Raw genomic sequence first — 21,299 nt, forward strand, 5'->3', positions numbered from 1 at the left:
CAAGATAAGAAAGTTAATTTTGAAGGGATGTTCAGTGTATGATTTCTGACTAAAGGTTGGAAGCCAGTGGGGCAGCTGAAGCATGGAAATGGAGTGCTACTTACAAGTTCATTACTTGTGTTTCATTGCATGTGTAAAATCAAGACTTAAACAGCCAAAGATACTAATTTACTTGAAATACTCAGGATGTGAATAACAAAAGTTTGCCTTTGGGTTGCCCTTGGGAATAGTCTTCGAAAAGGTTTATGTGGACTTGGCAGGTGGCACAAGAAATGCAGTAAGACATTATCTATGAGTACCTGTTACCATGGCTGCAATGGTGAGCATTTCATCAACACACTCAAATTCACACGAAGCCAGAATTGACTTTGACAGTTGTGGATCCAGGGGAAATTCTGACATAATAATTCCAAATTCAGAAAGGTTTCCATCATTATCCAGGGCTGCTAGATAATCGAGATCTTCCAAAGCTTGCATCAGGCTTTCAGGAGCTAATAAAAAGGAAAGATAATTCAAATTCTTGAGAACAGCTACACATAAATGAATGTCTGAATTCTCGTTATAATATTTCAGTTGTATATTTCCTGTGTGAAATTCATAGAAGTCAGCTTCTGTCATTTGAGTAAATGAGTAAGAAGAAAAAGTAATAGATGAGGGGTGGTCACATTTGTGGGGTGCTGAGAGATACACAACAGCTCTAGGAAAGAGGTTTATGAACAAAAGACAAGTATTTACAGAAGTTGGAGCTGTCTTACCATTCTTGCAGGTAATCAAAGTTCTCTTGGTTGTCTTTTAAAAAAAAAATTATTATTTTACATGTTTTTTCATAATGTCATAATTAAAATGGAAACATATGAGCACATGTCTCCCTAGCGATTGACTTTCACGACACAGATTTCAACGTTGTTTTCCCTTATTGTAGGTTCTAACCTCTGTATAACCTCACAACCTCCATGGGTAGAAATGAGAACAGTGAGGCAGAAAAAATGATGAGTGAATACAGGCAGGTAATTAGGTAAGCTGAGAGTCTAATTTGGGAAAGTAGGAAAGAAGTGACTTTGGGCCACACAGTGAGCAGGAAGCATGAGTGTGAGGTGGGTTGAACAGAGGCAAACATGAAGAAATCAGGAATTACAGTCTCGTGTTTAAGACGGGGGATCTGAACAGCGCAAGCAGAGGAGAACGAAGACTGAAGTGGTGGCTTTTCTGTCTTAGACAAACGCAGGCGGAGGCCAGCCCAGAGTGTTTGGTAGGGATGTTGCTTCTGCGTATGCTGTGCGCTGAGCTTTCAGGCTAAAGTGGTCTGCATGTGCTTTTGCTGAAGGCTGCTGGAGTATCAACAATTAATTCAGTTAGTTGTTCAGTTAACTCAGTTTTGATCAATGGCATGTTAATATGCTATAAGTAGTACCTCCACAAGGTATAGGTATGTCTTCCTCTTTTGTGGATGAGGATGAATGAAATCGACAACCCACAATATATACACATGGGCACAAATCCACCATGTTCACCAGTTGTCATTACGTCTCATCAGTTATTTCTTGATAGACTAAAAGGTGGCATTTGTTGTAGCTCTTCTGAACCTTTTAGCTGGATGGGAGTAAGTAACGAGGGAGTTTGACAGAGACTCTCCTTTCTCATTAACTATCTTGCTTTCTCCTTTACTGTTTTCTTTCCCCCCCCCCCACTATTTTTCTCTTACTTTTCTGTGTCAGAGGCGGTGGAGGACAGCTTACATAAACCATAGTCCTTTTATTGACTGCTTTTTCTTCTGAAGGTTCCAGAAAACTGTAAAGCATTATTCTGACATTTTTTTCAGATTTTGAAAAAAATAGTCTTAAGTTTTCTCTGTGACACTTTGTTCTGCTGAAAGGATGGTGTAATGAATTCAAACCCTCACAGTTGTGGTGATTAAAAAAAAAAAAAAAAATGTCCTGAAAGGACAGGATTAAGGAAATCAGTACTTAAAGTGAGAACTTGAGCATATGTGTAGGAAATCTGCTGTTGGTGGAAGCAGTTCCCTTTGGCAAAACAAGCATAGAAGTCCTTTATGTGCAAACGTGGTGGCTATAGCTGTGGGGCTAGAGAGGATGAACCTGAAAGCTGAGTAGAAGTTGTCCAGCCTGCACTCTCCAAAAAGTAATTGTTAGAGCATGAAAGAAAGGGGGAAATTTGGAAACTCTTGAATTGTGAAGGTTCTTTCCTCCCAGCTCTCTCCAAAGGGAGATTTCTATTCCAGGCCTTGTTGTAATGGTCAATCTATTTTCTGAGTGCCAGTTCACTTACATTCCTAACCACTCTCCTGTCACTGCAGCGACTTTCTCCTTATTCCAGTTTAAGGAACTGTTTGGTTGTTTGTTTCATGGATAACAAGTTACATTCTAGTCCTAATGAAGTTGGTGGCAAAAATTCCACTTCAGCAGGACTTGGCCTCACCCCCCGCCAAGCATACCCAGCGCGGGGAAGGGAATGGCTGCACGGGCAGTTCTTCAGTCTTCCGTGGGCTGCTGTCAGTTTGAATACCAATGTAAAAAAAAAAAATATCTCTAAATAAATAAAAAAAAATTCTCTAAATAAATAAATAACACCACCACCACCCCACCACCCCCGACAAATAAAACACAAGCACAACGACTCACACCGTCAGGGTGTATATTTGTTCTTGCATCTTCATTAATAGATGACTAAAAATAATTTCTTGCTGTAATTCATTATGGAGGGGACCCTGTGGCTGGCAAGCTACTTTTGCATCGTGAGGATTAAAAGCCAAGCAAGCCTCTAGGGCGCGGGCTTCCCTTTCAGCTGTACCATCACGCTTCAGGCACCCTGCCGTCGTCCTGCAGGAAAATCTTTGAGTTTGGGTTTTTACTTTGTTGGCAGTGAACTGTTAGTTTATTACTGTCACTCTGTAATTAACGGGTTATAACGAAGTAAAGAAAAAAGTAAAATGGGAAACAAGCAAGCACCTGTTGGTTTTAACCCTTTACTAATGTCTGAAGGGGAAAAAATGGTTTATTATTAATACCTCTTACACGAGCTTTTACAGAACTTCTCCAGTGTGTAAATCTGTTAGTGTTGTGACTTCACTTAATTTTAAAACACTTCCTGTTAGTTTTCATAGATGTTCTCTCAGAGGTCTGCAAATTCCTGTTAAATCTGTGGACCTGTTTTATTTCAGCATTAGAGTTCATATCTCTGCCTGTACATGGGGGGTTTCCCTCTAGAGACACTTGTTATCAGACATATGGGATAAAAGCTGAGCCCTTGCAAAAGCTGAGGAGAAAATGCTTAGGAAGCTTAAAGAAATTAAAAGGAACAGCTGATGAAGAATGAGAGTCAGTGACAGGAAATAGATATCAGTGATTGAAAATACAGGGAGAGTGAAATGGTCATTCAGGCACACAGTAATTGCTCGGAAATCATGGAAAGCTAATTTCCAGAAATCAACAAAGTAGCTTGTGCTAGAACTTACAAAATATATGGTTATATGGCAGTCAATTTCAATCCCCTGATAGCATCAGTAATTTGCATTTTTATGCACTAGAGTTAGTTGCTTTGAGATTTATAAACAGAAATTACTTTCCTATTTTGCTATCAGTGTTACCACAAAAAAAAAAAAAAAAAAAAAGACGACTTCTGGAGGTTTATGGTGCCAGAAAGGAGAGGATAGTAAAGGTAGATTAGAGCAGGTGAAGGAACAGTGTAACAAAAAAACCAACCCCACCCAAAACCCAAAAATCAAACTAAAAAAACCAAACTACCCAATGAAAAATAAAAGGTAGCCTAGGGCTTTCAGATACAGGCTTTCAGATTGAGTCACATAATCAATAAAAAAACATTGTAAGAACAGAAAATGCTCATTTGAGTGTTCTTTATGGTATGTTTCCTATTTAAATAAAAACTATGATAAAGCAAAAATAGTATACGTTTTTAGATATGGAAAGCTCTTCTTTAAGAAACAGAAACTCATACTTTTTTATAATGATTTTTAGCAAGCAAGCGTCATTACTTTTAGGGCTGCTCGCCAATGCTAGCTACCGCTGCCATTGAGGCAAACCACACGGCTTTGTGACTTGACTGCTGCGTTCACAGGAGCAGAGTTAAAAAGAAGATCTCGTGATGTGTCCTGTGCTTTCAACGAGAAACTGTCACACCCCTGCAAGTTTGAAAGGTATTTCCTAATCTGATATTTTCTTTCCCTTGCCTGCGTTCTTTGACTACTGAAGGCTGGGTTGCTCTGGACTTGTTTCAGGAAATCTGACCAGTTTTATATAAATATGGTTTTTACTTTTGATCATAAAACAAATATGTAACTAAATGTTATTGTTAGCACTGAAATCATTTACCTGAGAGTTTCAACTGACTTAAAATGATATTTTTTGTTTCCCAGTTTTTTGTAACTTTGACACAAGCAGAGTAAGTTTATGTTTCTAAAGGTAGCTGCGCCTTTAATCTTTTCAGTATCACATCCTATGTGGCTGAAACTGCAGTGCGTAAGGTGTGATAAAATAAATCTTAAAATATTAAGCTTTTTGCATTAAGGAAGCAAGTGATTTAGCAAGTTGCCCAAAGTTCTGTAATAAGAGAATGTTAGAGAGAGGGATGAAACATAAATGCCGTGATTTTTAATAGTCCATTTAACTACTATATCATGCTTATCTGGAGGATCTAAAGGTCTTGCGTTCTGGCCTCCTACTCTGTGAAAATGCTGAGTATGTAAAATACTTTTCTTGATAGATCTTTTCTTTCCATGGATGTAATTGCCATAAAGTTAGAGCTGACATGAATGTCAGGTGAAGGTTTGTTGTCTTTAAAGAGCTGATTCACTGCCTGGCAAACCGCAAGTTTTTCCAGCTTCTGTTAGGCTTAACAGCATGAGGAACTGCCAGAGTAATTACTGCAGGGATAACGGTTCTGGGGAATGGCATTTTCTGTTACTGTTCTTTAACATCGCTCCTTGGATAGCAAACTGAAGATACAGAGAAATCTAGTGCCAAATTTTCTTCAAATTATGCAGACGTTTTCCTTCTGCAAGGACAAGCTTCTGTGTGCAGGTTTCATCTTGTCTTTTCCTCCGTGTAAGTTACGAGGTAGGATCTTTTATGAGTCTGTCATGGTCTGAAGCCACTTATTCTGTAAGTATTATTTTGACGTTATAGTCGATCATTCAAAATTACTTTTCCAAGGTCATACTTTGCCGTCTTGCTGTTCCTCCTCACGCTGCTGCCTCACTGCTCCACGTGGATTGGTGATGGTCCCTGCGGTGCCGTCCTGCCCGCAGGTACACCAGCTCCGGCTGACCTTTACGAACACAGACACACACAGTAGTATCCGCACACCAGGGGCAGCACCGATTCTTCAGTGAAGTCAGTTTTCTGTCTGCTTTGTGTCATCCTCAAAGCACGTTACGTGACTGTGCAACACGTGTCTACACCTACAAACAGTGTAATTAAATGAATACTGTATAATGGCATAAAAATGCTTTTAATCCCTTTGGTTTTTGTTGTTACATGGCATGAGAGTAGTGCAGCTTCAGCAGAACTGGGCTCCTCCTCCTGTTTGGGATGCCCTTTGTGATTCCAGCTCCCTATTCTAAATGACTGGCTACGCTCAGTGGAGTGTGTGCTCAGTTCGTGGGCTGTGCATACTGCTCTGAGTCCCACGAATACGGGACTGCCGCTAAGGGTCAGATTGTCCAGTCTGCCCTTTGCTTCCTCTGTTTATTCTTCTGCTGTCTGGTCCTTACCTCCTCCAATTCCTTTTATGCTTTTCCACTGATTTATGCAGTACAGACTATGAAGTATGTGACTGTGTCTATTCTATCAGAAAGCTTTTCATTAAAAGATACATAATGCTATTTAATCGATGAAGTTCAGAAATTAAAACATCAAAGAATCGGCAAGTGGACTTAATATAATGAATCTGCCATGAAGTGATCTCAGCTGAGCAGACCTTGTGTGGCACATTGAGTTTCTGTCTTTGACAGTCTGCTTCTAATGAAAAAATATGCAAACAAATGTTGCTTCTGAAACAATTTGAAATTACATGCATTTATACAACTTTGTGATTATGGAGATTCTAGAAATACACTATCAGCGAGGTTATATGAGCATAGCTCTCAAATGTCACGGTATGCATGCCCATCAGCAAACATTCTAATCTGAATTTTTTTATGGTAATTCTGCATGAACGCAGAATCTGCAAACTGCTTTCACCTTGATTTCTTATGGAAATTGTACACGGCTTCATCTTTATACTGATTTGCATAGTTTAAATAGGGATCTTCCAGTGATCTACAAAAATACGTAATGTTGCTGCACTCCGTGGGAAAGGAGTTTTTTTGTCCCATTATATAACACAGTAAAGATCGAGCTGATTAACCGATAAAAATGTAAACACATCCCTATTATAGTGGCACAGGAATTCAAATAATGCACTTCAGAACTGCAGTGCCAAATACATTTTCATATGGCTCATGAATTCTAAAAAGGGTAACAAGTCTGCTGCATTTACTCATCTCGATTATAGCGTGAATTAAATGCAACAGCTGTAAGCCTGACATGTTTGTTGCTTTCATAATGCAGTAATGAGTCAGAGTTAATCCAGGCTTTTATTTTTCCTCAGAGCAGCAGAAAAAAACCCAACTTGTGCACATTGCTGCTGAGCAGAAATACAATGTTTTACTGATGTAATTTTTGTTTCTTTACTTATCTGCTATATGTTCTCTATGTCATGTACAGGGAATGGACTGAAGTACTCTTTGAAATCTGGCTATACATTTTGGTGTACTTTTGATTTGTTTATTCACCACATGTCCATACGTTACTCTGTCATCTCAGTGAGAACATTATTTTGTTTAAGAAAAATTCACCTTGGATTGAAAAAATTCGCAAAGCCTCCATCTGTTTCAACGGCGAAGAAAATTTGAGAACGTTAGCTGAACCGAAACGGTGCATAGGAGAGCCTGCAGCACGTGTGGTGCGTGTGGCACGTGGGAGATGCTGCGGTGTGTTCACTCCCGTTACAGGCAAATCAGGTCCAGGTTGGTGAAGGGGCTTGGAATAGTCAAGCCCAGGACAAACCATGCTGGAGAGAAATAGCAAGGCTGTTTGTGTTTTTTAGTCTCTCTCTGTTCTGAGCAGCACTGGGTTTGGCCAGGTCGAATGAGAACATAGAGAAATAGAGCCTTGTCCTTTTGTTTGCTGGTTTGCGGGGCATTGCTTTGGTCCAGTTGGTCTTGTGCCACGTCTGGTCGAGGGTGGGCAAACTGCCTTTGTATGTATTGGTAATAGATGGGAATAAGAACTGTTGTGCCCAGGAGTTTTCTTCGAGTCAAAACCCCCACACTACTTGTTTTGTGAGCTTTGTTGCTCAACTTTTTCGCTTAGGTTGGTCTGCCACCCCAGAGATCCCTCGTCCTCAGCTGTCTCCATCACTTCAGGTTTCAGAATGCTTATGGAACTAAAGGGACTCCAGCAAAGGCAGTGAAGCCTTGTTGGATAGCTATAATCTCTTTGCTCGAGAGAGGATGCTTTCCATCTCTGATGGCTCTTCTCTTTGCCTCTCTGCAACACTCTCCTGCAGTATGTCATCCAGAAAATTGTAACCTCCATTTGACCCTGTGACTAGCAACCAAAAAGCTTCAGGGCTCCCCTTTAGCTGAGGATCAGAGGTATTTGGAGCTGGGCAGGAGGGACTCTGTGGTGTGACTTTAGGGTCAGTCTCTGCTTCTGCTGGAGGATGTTGTGCTTCCTTAGCCATGGGAGACCTCGGTGCCATTGAGGGTATGCGGCAGGTTGGGTCTGTCTTGGCACAGAATGAGAAAGCTTGGGCTTTCACAGGCTGAGATCATTGCCCCAAAGCTCTTGGGAGGGTGAAGAGCCCAAAAGAAGATTTTATGTGCCTGAAAGCTTGACACGTTTTGCATTCTGTAAGTTAGTGAAATACAATATCTAACTCCCCTTAGAAATTTGCTTACTTCAGTATTCCTGTTTCTTTCAGGCACATGTATTTCACACCAGGTACTTCAAACTATCTGTATTTTCTGATAGCGTGAGCTTTATAGTCATCTCTGGAGGATTACAGCAGGGATATAACTTAAGTGTGAGTAGGAAAGAAGTATGTCGCCTACTCAGAAGTGGGGAAGAAGAAAGCCCCAAGGCAAAGAAAGCCAACACATGATCTGTCCCAGGGTAAGGGAAGAGCTGTGCTAGACAATTAAAGCACTGTTTCAAATGTTTACTTGTGTGGGACCTTAAGATGTGAAGGACACCAAAAATTGTGCAACCTTTCTCATCTCCTTTCAGTGGACCCCCTGCAGCATTTGGGGGATTTCTTCTTTTTTTCAAACAGCTCCTTGCACTGTTTCAATAATTCCTCAAAGTTTTCCCGACCTTGACCTTGCACATTTGATCTAGTTAGCAAAAATTTTTTCTTATTTGATGCCCATCCAAGTAAAGCTGATGCATTCATCAAATACCTTTACAATTTTGTACACATCAGCAAGATGCTTTCTTCAGCTGTATTATCTCAAAAATACAGATAAAACTTAGAATTCCTGCACCTGTGAAATCCTTAAATGCCTCTAGCATTTCATTCTCTCTGAATACCAACCGCCTCCATTCTGCCTTTAAACCCTTAAAATACCAAGTGCTTTGCCTAATGTAACTTCACTAATTCATTCTACAGTTCAAGAACAACTTTCTTCATATCCAGTAAAAGCACTGGTACATTTTAGATTATTTTTTTTTAAATTATTATTATTTTTTATAAAATACTTTCTAAATTTGAGTGGAAGCCAGCTATATTCCATAACCATTTTCTATGAAGGTTTCCTAGATTCAACACAAGAGGTGACACTCGCGAGGCCAAAATGCTCTGATTCTCATCAGTCTTGCATTAGTTACTGCTCAGACTGGCAATGTTTTTTCACTTTTCTTTCAGGCATGGTTCTGTTAAACAGGCAGACAAGGGAAAAGCAGCTGAAATTCTACTTGAAAACGCCACTGACAATCTATCACACAACCAACAATGGGAGTTAAACGCTTTGTTACTGATTAATTACAGCGCACAACACATAGATGTTAAGCAATCATTCTAATTTTGTTTAGTGTGTGAGGAAAGGGAGGATAATATAGAGATACTTTCTGTTTGCACTGGAAAATTACCACAAATGAAGCTAGCAGTAGGTCACAGGATCCCCAAACCAGTGAAATCAGTGCTATTTCCCTCACTTGGACTGGTTTTACGTCAAAAGCAGAATTTGCAGTGGTGCTTGGGTTTTGTGGTTGGTCAGAACAGAGGGAAATATCCTTCTATACAAAAAGCCCTAAAACATGGATTCAGGAAAATAATAAAAAAGAAAGAATAACTTTCTTCACACTCTTACCTCAAAATTTGGAATATTCCCTGTCTAGCTTTGAAAGTTTATTCAGGTTTATTTGTCCTTAAGTAACAGCTTATTGTAAATTCGAGGTGGGAGATGCTGGAGGATAAGTCGAAAGCTGATTTCCTCCAAATATACCTCCTAGGTAACAACGGTAGTTTATTTAGGTTGTAAACTTTTGAATAAAGGAATATATTTTGTTAGATATCTGTACAATGCCTTGTACAATGAGACACACATTTTCTTGGTGGGTTCCAGGAAGATAATATGAAACCTAGATGAGAAGATATTTGGAATATCAGTTTATTTTTTTTTAATTTCTTTTTTCTCCCCAATTCCGTTCAGATACTTTATGGTCTTTTTCAGAGCAAACAGTTCCTACGTGATACCCGTTCTCTAAGTGCAGCTATTGCACTGGGAACTGTTCTAGACGGTAAGTGGTAAAAGCAGTGGCAGTGTTATTACAAGTACTTTAATAAAAAACAGTACTGTAAAAACCAGGACAAAATCTTTCAATAACAGCAAAAATAATAATAAAGACATGGAAAATTGGTGCATCATCATTACCTGGCCTGCTTATGAAGTCACAGTGTCCGAAGCCTGCTATATCCATCCTTTTCAGGAAGAGAACCATGCTAGTGAGGTTTGATTCCTGGATTTTGGCTGTTAGATGTGGTTTCATTTCTTTGTGTGTAAATTCTTCAGGATACAAGCAAAACAGTTTTCCTGGAAGAGATTTCAGGAAAATTACCTTTTTTATTTTTATTATTTTTTTTTGCATTGCCACACTGCTTCTATTAATAATTTAAACTAGTGGATTTAAATTTTGAGCTAATAATTCTACCTGATGAAGACATGCCCAGAATTTGTTTATGCATCTCTGCTTGACTTTTGCTGATAGGCTGCGTTATAACAGAGTCTGCTCTGATTCTAGGATTGTACACCTTTAAATGAAAGAGATATTAAGCATCAGATAAGTAAGTGAAGACTACAAAAATATTAATGGTCTGTGTTGAATCTTTGTCTAGGTCATTTTACAGAAAGTATAGTAACAGTTTCATTGCTTTTTATACTATGTATTTCACCAGCTTGGAAATGAGACCAGTCAGCGCTTTGATAAATTGACAGACGCAATTGGCAATAACTCAGTATGAATACTCTAAGATAAATGTCTTTTTCTCCAGAAATGTACATCACTAAAACAAAAAATGCACATCTGTGGTATCACCAAGAAAAATCATCAAAAAAGATTATTTATTTCTTCCAATGACAGAATCCCAGCAATGTCTGATAACATTTTTTCTGTAACTTGAGATTTTTGTCTTAATACTGAAAACTGTCAGTTCAGTACAGGAGATAAGGACTGTATTAAAGATGTAGAATGCCCCATTATATTTTTTTTTTTTTAATTCTACTTTATTTTGATTAAATAGAGGAGCTGATTCACTCGCTGTTCTGACGACCAGATGATGTCCATAAGCTTCTGTAGTATATGACAAGACATACAACGTCTGGATAAGGCGATTTTCTAGCCACGCCATCTGAATTGACTTTGTCTGCTTTAAGCAGGGTTTTAATACAGAAGGTAAAATGTGAAGGGGACAAATTTATTTTCCTCGGGGTAAATTTATTATTTATGCAATATATATATATGCAAGACTTAGGTGGGATTTTGTTCTGCACAAAACTTTGCCTCTATGAGGCTGACTTCCAGCTCTAGAGACTGAATGGGAATTTGAGGTGCTGCGGAATGAGTATGAGAGGACTAAACTTCAGGTGTTAGGACAAAATCATTGAATTAAAGGGTCAAAACTGCATAACTGACAGAGGTGAATTGATGGCCATCAGGACTGTGTTGAAACTGATTTTTTTCCCGTTGCTTCATATTTCTGATTCACAGAAGTCTGGGAGGACTGAATTTTACTTTGGGCTTCAGAATACCATGGACGTGAGGTTCATTTCCATCATCCAAGACAACTGCAGTTTCAGAAGTAAGTTGTTAGGCATGGTCTAATTGCAAACTGCTTTTAGGCTTTTATTCATTTCACACAACAGTATGACCTTTTTCCTTTTTTCCCCTTTAACTTGAGGCTGAGTTAGTTTAAACCCCCCAAATGGGATCCTTTAAAAATGGCAGTGTTAGACACACTTCTTAAGACGAAAATGAAAGGTGGTGGTAGTCTCCAAGCATTTGCCTGAACTGCTTTCAGGGCTAATCAGGACTGATGATCTCCAATCCAAAATTTTAGGAACACTTCGATTTTGGTGATTCCATTCTGGATTATATAAAGAAACTGCGTTACATTGTTTCTTTTGCCTATTAACTGGAATATTTATTTTGACTAGCAAAACACATAGGACAGTTTCAAAACCTGTAGTAGTGCAGCCTTCCAATTCGTGCAATGACTTGTTCCTACAGAGTTACTCATTCTTTAGGACATCAGTTTTGTGTGAATGAAAGAAACGAGGTATTTTTTGCAGCTGCACTAGTCCTTCCCAGGATGGGGTGGAAAACAAGAGCTGAGGACATACTTTGAACTTTAAAGGGTCAAGGACTGATTTGATAAATTGCAGCATTTTGAGGCGCTTGGATAGAGGCATGTATCCGGAAGGAGCATAAGCGGCTTTAGAAAGGAGTGGTTCCCTGTGTGAGCATTCCTTGGCGTTATACGATCTGTGACATTACACTGATCACTAAATTGTTAAAGAAATGATGAGGTTAATCTACTAAACCAGGTAATCTGCCAATAGGTAGCCAAGAAGTGATTGTATTTTGCTCTGTCTGTAAGGTACTGAAGAGATAATTATGATGGATAGGCCAAAACTAAGGGGAGCTATAGTTTGCAAATGAGATGTCATTGGTTTGGTGCCCCAAGGAGTGGCAGTTCCAGCTGGGAGTGTTCATCTGGTTTTAGAAACGTGAAGATTTTGTTTTCTGACTGAATGTAGGAAGCAATTGTGTTTTCTTGCTTAGTTTTCGCATGAGATGTCCATGAAAGTTATTTAAATTTTGTTCATTTGAATGTTAAAAATATTATAGAATCTGACTCATAAAAGAATAGAAAAGTATTTGATCCTTTAGAAACCATTTGCATCAGTCTATTAGCTGTACATTTCCCTTTCTCCCACCCTGAAAAACCTCCATGCATGGTTCATGTTTGGCATACCGAATCTGGTGAACTTTACTAACCTTTCTTCTTTCAACACCGACATCAATGACAAAAGTTACATTTTTAATCCAAATCAAAGATTCTCCAAAGCTGGTGGTGAGTAGCACTTTTCTTCTGTATTTTCTGCAGCATTTCTGTTTGTCTTGATTTGGTTTGGGAATTAGGTCTTGTTTCGTGGGGTATAAAGGAACTGGGATGAGTTCTCCAAGGTCAGGATTGAAATTAGCCTGTTCCTGTCTGATCATTTGGTAAGCTTTTTCAATTTCCTGTAATCAGGAGAAAGATTTCTTTTTTCTTCATTCATATGAAATCCAATTATCAATATTTAATTTTAAAACAACTTTTTAATTCTAAAATGAATTTTAACTACATATCAAACTGTAACAACATTTAAGTCTTACATGATTAACAATTAAGGGGAGAAAAGGGAACATAACTATGTATTAAAATTTCCTGACTGTATCTGCTAGCTATAGACCAGGGAAAAGCTGGGCTGTTATTTGAAATGTCTTTTTCCTCTTCTACAATTTTCAAAAAGTCCTCCTTGCTTAATTCATATCCAAACCATCCTCTAAGGGAAGACAGATGTGCAAGAATATAGTACAGGAATAGCAAGGCTGAGAAATTATGAAACAGTCACTAAGCTTTATGTGGGACATCTAGGATGCTCCCGCATCAGCAGTTTGGTGCATTTTTGTCGGGAGTGTAGGGCTGGTAAAGCTGTAGCAGATACTCTGGTGCCCCAGCGATGTGCCCAAATAGTTTTCTCTTCTGCTGGAACCAAAGTCATGCACGTGGGGTGCCCTGAGTGGCAGTGTCCCCTGGGAAATGGGGGCTGGCCACGGGGGACCTGCCCTGCTGGCAGGGGTGCGATGTGCAGGGGTGCCCAGGAGACGGAACGGAGCGCGGCAAATCACCGCGCCACCCCACTCCGTTCCCTGATGTCCCCATCGCTGGAAGGGCTGAAACGGCAGAGCCTATATTTGGGTCACTTTGGAAACTACTGTTATGTTCTTAGTCCCATTACAATACATAAAAAGATCAAAGTATGTGGAAACCTCCCTACTTTACATTAATTATTATATTTAAGAAGATATAAGTATTGTAAAGGTTTTAATTTTTTCCCCTAATGATTAATAAGCTCTATGAAGACTTTACTAAGTCAATAAAATGTCCCTTAGCTCTGTTAATGGAACATCACCTTTAAAATAGTTCACAAATTCAGACGTTGAATATCAATCGTAAAAGGTGGGGTTTTTTGTTGTTTTAGTCTTTTTTTTAAATATAAAATAATTTGTGTTGGAACTGATTTATTTTTTTTTTAAAGTACACAAACATCATTCATAGGCTTGTTCAGTTTGAAAGGGATTTTTTTTTTCCAAAAGCATTTTTATTAGCTAACACTTTTCAAAATGGAAAAACCAGATTGAATTTCTATTTGAGAGCAACACTACATTTATGGTAGTTATAGGTTGAAAGTATCCTATCAAAAGTCTTACAAAGATACGACAGTGACATCTAAAGGCTGGCACCAAGACAACACATAAATCTTCATGTTTATTCATATTTCTGTTCGGTTTAAGGGACAGTTGAGTACTAGGGAACAGTGAGCCATTAGCGATATGAAACAGTAAATCACAGTTAGGCAAGGACGCACAGGATGTGAATTGTGTGGTAACAGTCCGCGATGAGCGTTTTGTTCATTGGAGAGAGAAAACTAAGTAATTTCTTCCCAGCAAGGAATTATTATTTCAGTATGGTGTGGGAATTACTTGTCAAAAAATCAAGCTGAAATGAAACTTTTTTCCCAGTCCTTTAAAACTGGAAGTCTGTGTTTTCTCTCTCACATGTTCTATGGTAAATATGAGAACTGACACAGAGAATTCATTAATTTGTAATTTGTAAAATTTGTGTCTATGAAGTTTACAACTGATAATTACCATTATTAGAAGTGTTACATATCCACCCCACTTTTTACAGAGAAAAACATTACATATAACGGTACAATCAAATGGTCATTTATCTCCGCTTGGGAAATGTCATTGTCTCCTGGAGCAACTAAGGTGAATTTGTTGTTCTAAAGCAGATTTAATGATATGAAGTGGAAGGTTGAAGATCACTACCAGGATAGTAGTAGTAATAATAATAATAATTATAATTTATAATAACTTCAAGTCTTAAAATATTTATTTGACGAGTAGATTGCTTTGACAGCTGTAAAGGACCTGATGGTGCAATTCTGGCAGCAGTGAATTTAGAGCATCACTGCTGTCCTCCAAGTTTCAGAGATGTCGCTAGTTAGAACAGCCAAGCCCACGCAGAACCCAGGGTTATCGGCGGCACCTCTGAAGTGGCATTTGCCTCCTGCTATTGTGTACAGAAATGACTGGGAAGCTTTAGCTATAGAGGAAGATGCAAATGGAAAAAACGTGTAGGCAGGTTTAAGGTAAAAACATCCACGCATATAAGGATGTTTATGCAAACCGGGCATGTGTTCTAGTTGTCCCTGTTCTGCAGGAACAAAGTGTGATATCCCCGATGCCAGCACAGATTGTAATGTATTGACTGCCCGCGTCTTGTGGCCCTTGTCCCTGTATACAGCCTTCGCTCCCTTCTGCATCGTGCAGCCTTTCTTTAAGCATACAGAAAATCTGATCGTTAAGCATATTAGTTTATGCTATATATATACACTACGGTGTTACATATACCGTAACTTTTTTGTAGGAAGAACCTGAAATGACAAAAACTATTGGCAGGGTCTCGTGTCTTAGATACTGGCCTTAAGTGTATGTGTGTATATATATATATATATATATATTTATGATATATATAATGTTTTATATATATATATATCATATATATAATTTGATATAACATATATCAAATATATATCTCTCATATAAAAGCACAGATGGAAGTTGTTTCTTGATTAAAATCAGAAATATTGGAATCAGTTAATAACTTACTTGCTCACATGCCAGAAAGATCACAATGTTGCCCTTCTCTTTCGTATGGTGTATCTCAAAGAGCAGTTTTAGTGCAGACAGAAAGTGGTCTTGCTGAATGCTGCAAGAGTATACAACCTCAGCACGGTGTTTGTTTTCCACCCTTAGCACGGGGATGCTGCCATAATAATTCTGGAGTCTGCTGGACATATGAGGTGCGGTGAGTATTACCAGCCTCAGTTCTGGTCTTGATAGCAAGACATCTTTAAGAAGACCAAGTAACGCATCTGTTGCAACAGTTCTTTCATGCACGTCATCCAAGATGATAACACCATAACAGTTCAGGAGAGGTGTAGACATCATTTCCCTCTGTAGCATATCATCTGTACAGTACCTGCAACGTACAAACAGAAAATTCTACAAAGTTTCTCGGAATATTCAGTATTGATTGTAAGAAAATAATTCAGGGTCTTGGGGACAGCTCGGTTCTTTCCGTTCTAACAAGAAAGATTTGATAAGGGCAAAGAGTCTATTTTGTAGACTGTATTACAGTCTCAACTACGTGTTTAAATCCCTCTTTAAGGAGCTAGAAGAAACTCAGTGTAATTCAATGACACTAAGTGTCTCTGTGGTTGAAAGGATGCTCTAGTCAAAAGGAGAAGTACTTCCGCCCTGAAATCATAACTTATATTGCTTTCCCTCTTCCCAGCTATCTAAGCATATTGCATGCCGTAATCAGTTCTTGAGCTAGGAACTAATACTTTTAGATGAGAAAAGAAAACATACATGCACACGTGAGGCAGTGCCACAACCAAGATGAGACATTAACTCATGCCGTAAGGCCTGCCTTGCTTTTATCCCTACTGTTCCTGCCACTGTCATTTTTTTAAAAAGATACTATTTTTTCCTATGTTGCTCAGCAGAACGTTGAGTTCTTTAACCAGGTTTTGATGTGTGAGACGATAGGATTCACCTCCCTTTCACACCAGGAGCAGCTGCAGGAAGATGTGCCATAGGATGAGGTTTACAGGCTTCTCCGTAGAGGGGAAAGGACACGCAAAAAGAAGAGTGGTTGAACATGATTTTCAGAAGTGGTGGGTATCTGCTGGAAGTCAGAGGCTGGGGGAAAAAGGCTTATGGTCTAGATTTTATAGTTTTTCCTTGCCATATTAAGGAACCAGAGAAAATAACTCTCCTAATTTTCAGAGACGTTCAAAATCTGAATTGCTGTGTTGCTGCTGTCACCTGCCTATATTTAATATATTAAGTGCATTGCTTAGCTCTTAAAATCCTCCTAAATGCTTTTTTTTTTCTTATTACTGAATATAACCTTTTCTAGCCATGATTTTTGATTGCTTTTAAATTCCAGCTTTACTTTGTGATAGATTATCCCCATATGGTAATGAACACTCCTGTACTGGAAAACAAAAGAAAAAGGAGAATGGCATGGAGGTTCCTGAGGTGCTTAATGAAGCTGGGCACAGACAAGAACCCTGCCCACTTAAATCTCCACTACAACTTAGCACAGAATACCTCCTTCAAGCCTTTTGCAGCTTATTGATTGATCACAAAATGTCCAGAATCTGCATTTCAAAATAGCGTATGCAACTTTAGGGAGCAGTGTTGGTGGTTTTGTTTTCATACTGTATGCAAAAATGTTTTGCAATTCCAGCAATGGGTGTCCCTCCCCGCCCCCCAGTTATTAGGTCATCTGTCCTGACCACATTAATGGAGCATTGCAATGAAGGGCTGAGGACTGGAGTGCTGTCGGCTGCAAACTTTTGCCCTTGCAAAGAACTGTGAGCTAGCTAATTAGTCTGAAGGCATTAAAACCCAAACACACACACCTCAGGATGGTTTCTGTTGTACAGCAGCTTTCAAATGGGATGAAGTAGCCCACTTCGTGGCCAACGTTGACATCCATTTCATCAGCGACACGCAGCGCCAGCCACACTGCTGTCTGCTTGTGGACCTGCGTGCATACCACTACGCCGTGTTGGTAGTGGACAGAGAGGCAATACTCAGCGCACCACTGAGGAACCTGGAGGTAAGTAAGAAAACAGGTGTATTTGGTGTTTAACACATTTAGCAGAGACTGTAATGCGAAAGAAATAGTGCGGCAGAACTAAATCAAGCTGAGCACCTGCTGCTTGCCGTCTGCCTGCTGATGGATGAGCTGTACCTCACACCCAAATTATCTCCCTTGACAAATGTCAACTCCTGGAATATCTGAAGTAGTTGAGACCTGGAGTGACACGGGCTAGAAGGTTTACCTGGGAATTTCTCAGCTGAAAGTATTGAGTATATATATATAAGTATTGAGTATATATGTATATATTGAGTGTATATATATGAGTATTACTCATACTCTAGTTTGAGTATGTTGCAGGAGGGTCAGAACTGGCCTCTGGGGAGCGGGTACCACTGGCAGTGTCATTCCTAAGCATCTGCTGATCGAGCCAACAACGTTAGTGCAGCTGCCAGGGGCTTCCCAGCTGGCGTAGTGGTACGCCTGCCCCTGCTATGTCATATCCAGGTGCTCGACATGAGAAACATCTCCCAGGAAGAAGATGATTTCAAACTGAAATGCCCCAGTAAATAGATATAATTTCAGATTAGTTACTCTGTAAACAAAGATAACTGAAACTGAACTGCTCCAGAAACTGATGCAGTAGCTCTCTAATTTATATATTTACAGTCGAAAAGCAGCACTAGAAAATATGAGTGTTAATGCACGAGAAAGTGAAGTTACATTATCAATATTATTTTAGTGAAAGTATTAGGTTTCAAACCCTTTATTTATTCAACATACATAAATTGGGTGCATCAGCCACCTATCACTTATTTCTCCATAGTTATTTATGTTTCTAAAAATGTTTAGAAAACAGCTAGCAGCATTTTACATCTTATTAAGCTTGTTTAAGGGCAATTAAAAAATCTAACATTTCTTAGCAAGCTGTTTATTATTATACATTTTGTTTTATATACATTACAGTCAGTAATGTATATAACACTTTGCACATCAAAACCTATTCCAGTCACCATGTTGGTGTGTATCCTTTTTATAGGAATTTCCAATGAGAAGTATGATGACCCGAGTTCGATATGTGATCACTAGCAGTGTCCAGCATCAAAGCCTCTGGTAGATAGGAGATGCACTGCCACAGTAATTATCCTACATGCTTTACCTGCTGGAAAGTTTCCTCCTTAACCCAGTCATAAACAACACTTGACTGGAAATTCTTCTCTGTTTACTGTAACAGAGTACTGTAACAGGCTTAGATCGTTACAGATTTATTGCAACAGAATTTGATAGTCCCAGTGGATATTTGCATGTTTAGAGTCAACTGAGATCTTAGCTTCAGTGACGTCTTTTAACATTAGATCGGTGAAGTACTTGTGTATGCTTGGAAAAAGCATTTGCTTTTGGCTGAAGTGAGGGAAAGAACATTAATTCTGCCCAAGAAACAGCCCTACTGATTTCAGTCCTTCACTCCCTGAGAACATTTTTCCACCTTCTCTTATGACCTGCCTGCAAATCCACTGTATTTCTCTCCTGGTATAGCACTAATCTGAACCAAAACATGTTTTTCAAGTAAGAATATGCATTGAGTCCAGTACAGGCATTGCAGAGTTCGAAAATTCCACTGGGTGTTCAATGTGACGATGGACAAAAAAAGGATCAAATGATTAGTTCAGTCATTATTAAGCAGAAGGCAATAAAATTCTCCAAATGAACAAAATAGTGGCCAGCCAAATGCAGAAGGAATGGTTTATTGATAAAGAACAGAAACAACCTGAAAGAAGTCCTAAAGTATTTTACACTTAGCCTTGGCGCCTCTGAAGCCAGTAGTAATGTCAGTGGGAAGGATTTTAGCCGACACATTCTGCAATATGTTTGAAAATATATTTTTGATAGGTTTTCACGTTGAGATGTGATGTTGTGATACACAAGCAAAACAAAACTTTACAGTGTTATACTGGTAGGTACAATAACATTTTATACAGAATTTTTCTAAGGTTATGTCTGTATTTTTGGTTCTGAATTTTAAACTATAGTATTTAATGTGAGTGCTCTTCAGTGTTCAGAAAGGGCTTGATATTTTTAGATTTAGTGTTTAGCACATAAAAAGTTGCGGTTTGAGATTTTTGTTAGTTGTTTATGGCAACCACAGTCTGAGAAGTGTTATTCTTCAGTGCCTAGCTTACCCTGAAGTCCAAAAGTTATCACCAAACCCATAAAAATGGCTTGTAATGGACAAATGTCTGGTAAGTGTTGGTTGTTTGTGAATATTTGGAGAAAGTTATTTAAATGCATGCATATATATATATATATAAATTTGTATTTGGCTGCGTTAATCTTTATTCACCTTCTGTATTTCACTTTCCATTTCTGGCCTTAATACCTCAGATTACAAGAGATGGCTGCACGTTTGTTTCTACACCGAGAACTGCTAAACTCAACACAACTGTGTGCATACACCGCGGCTGAGCTCCTCAGAACTGGATGTTATTATATTGCAGTACCGTGCGGTACTCATCATAGCAACAGCCTGCTACTAACAGAAACCATATACTTGTATAATATAAATCTAGATATTGATGTGCCTAATATAAGCAAAGGGCAACAGCTGTGAATAGTAAATCCATTGCAAAAAGAATTTTCTGTTTTAAAAATGTGTAATATTAGTAAAAGAGTAACAATAACTCTGAAAAGTGTACAACATTAAATAGTCTAAAAATAATTTTAACACCCCCAACCAACTATGTTGTACTGACCTGGGAGCTCTTGCCAGTCTTAGCATCTCCTGACACAATCACAATTTGATTACGAAGCAAACTTTCCATAAAAGTGTGTTTCTCTTTCCATACTGGAAGTTCTTCTCTTTCTTTCATAAGTTTATAATAACGGGAAGAGTAAGGCAAGCCATCAAAAGGATTGAGCTCGAAATCTTCTCCACATACTAGTATTTCCTCTTCATCACCATCGCTGCAGTCAAGTAATTCTGAAAAGCAGTGGATCTCTGGAGAAAAGCTTAAAAACTCCATTTTTCTTACATATGTTATTCCCAGCAAAACCAGATCAGTAACAGCAGGAGCCCTTTGTGTACTGAGTGATCACTCAGGGCCCCCTGAACCCGAGGAATCCATTTCTGCTTGCTTCAGGATTTAATGTTTCCCAGCTCTTCTGTTTAAAAGCTCAGTCTTGGGGTCCAGCCTTTGGGGTCTGTTTGTCACACTTCAAGGTTTCATAACCCCAATGAACCCCTAGAAAAATACATTTTAAAACTCATCCAAACTCTTTAAAATAGCTAAGAGAAGATGAGGAGCTTTTGCACCACAGGAGCGCGTTCAAGGCTGACGGTGCATACCAGCGGCGCGTTTGCTCCTGCTGGGCCAGGCTGGGGAATAACTGGGAAAGAGCACGCTGAGCCTGACCTTTATCGCTGCTGCCAGCGTGGACAGAAGGCTGGGGAGCGATGATTGTGAGGGCAGAGGTGGTCATGTGGCCACTAATCCCGGCACAATGGGGCTCGCCCGGCTGCAGCCACAACGGCGCAGGGCCTGCGGGGAGCGGCGGTAACCGCTGCTGGAAGCGCCTGTCAGGAACGGCCGGTGGTTTTGGTTTGTGCTGTTTGCAGTGCTTTAGAAAGTCAGGGTAGTAAAGAGTCTTTTTATAGACTCCGGTTATTAACTCTACTTGGAAATCTTGCAAGGCTTTGACGGCTTTGCCGCAATTAAAAATCTAAAAGGTACTGAAGGCATTAAAAAAAGCAGAGAGATGCCAACTCTATTCCT

The 21,299-nt window shown here is 39.2% G+C and overlaps 1 protein-coding gene across 1 annotated transcript in view; it reads right to left on the reverse strand.

Annotated features, from left to right (window-relative positions):
* Positions 1–20,911, reverse strand: part of DHX32 (DEAH-box helicase 32 (putative)) — a 26,161-nt gene extending 5,250 nt beyond the window's left edge. Inside the window, exons 1-7 of the mRNA XM_056352537.1 lie at positions 20,280–20,911; positions 17,348–17,541; positions 15,522–15,894; positions 12,576–12,821; positions 10,230–10,329; positions 9,953–10,111; positions 300–491 (exon numbers count right to left, since the gene is read on the reverse strand). Of these exons, the coding sequence (XP_056208512.1) occupies positions 300–491; positions 9,953–10,111; positions 10,230–10,329; positions 12,576–12,821; positions 15,522–15,894; positions 17,348–17,541; positions 20,280–20,549 (1,534 nt within the window). The 5' untranslated portion in view covers positions 20,550–20,911. The remainder of the gene's footprint in view (positions 1–299; positions 492–9,952; positions 10,112–10,229; positions 10,330–12,575; positions 12,822–15,521; positions 15,895–17,347; positions 17,542–20,279) is intronic.
* Between the last annotated feature and the right edge of the window lie 388 nt (positions 20,912–21,299).

The sequence above is a fragment of the Falco biarmicus genome, chromosome 9 (genome assembly GCF_023638135.1).
Source record: "Falco biarmicus isolate bFalBia1 chromosome 9, bFalBia1.pri, whole genome shotgun sequence".
Taxonomy (NCBI): Eukaryota; Metazoa; Chordata; class Aves; order Falconiformes; family Falconidae; genus Falco; species Falco biarmicus.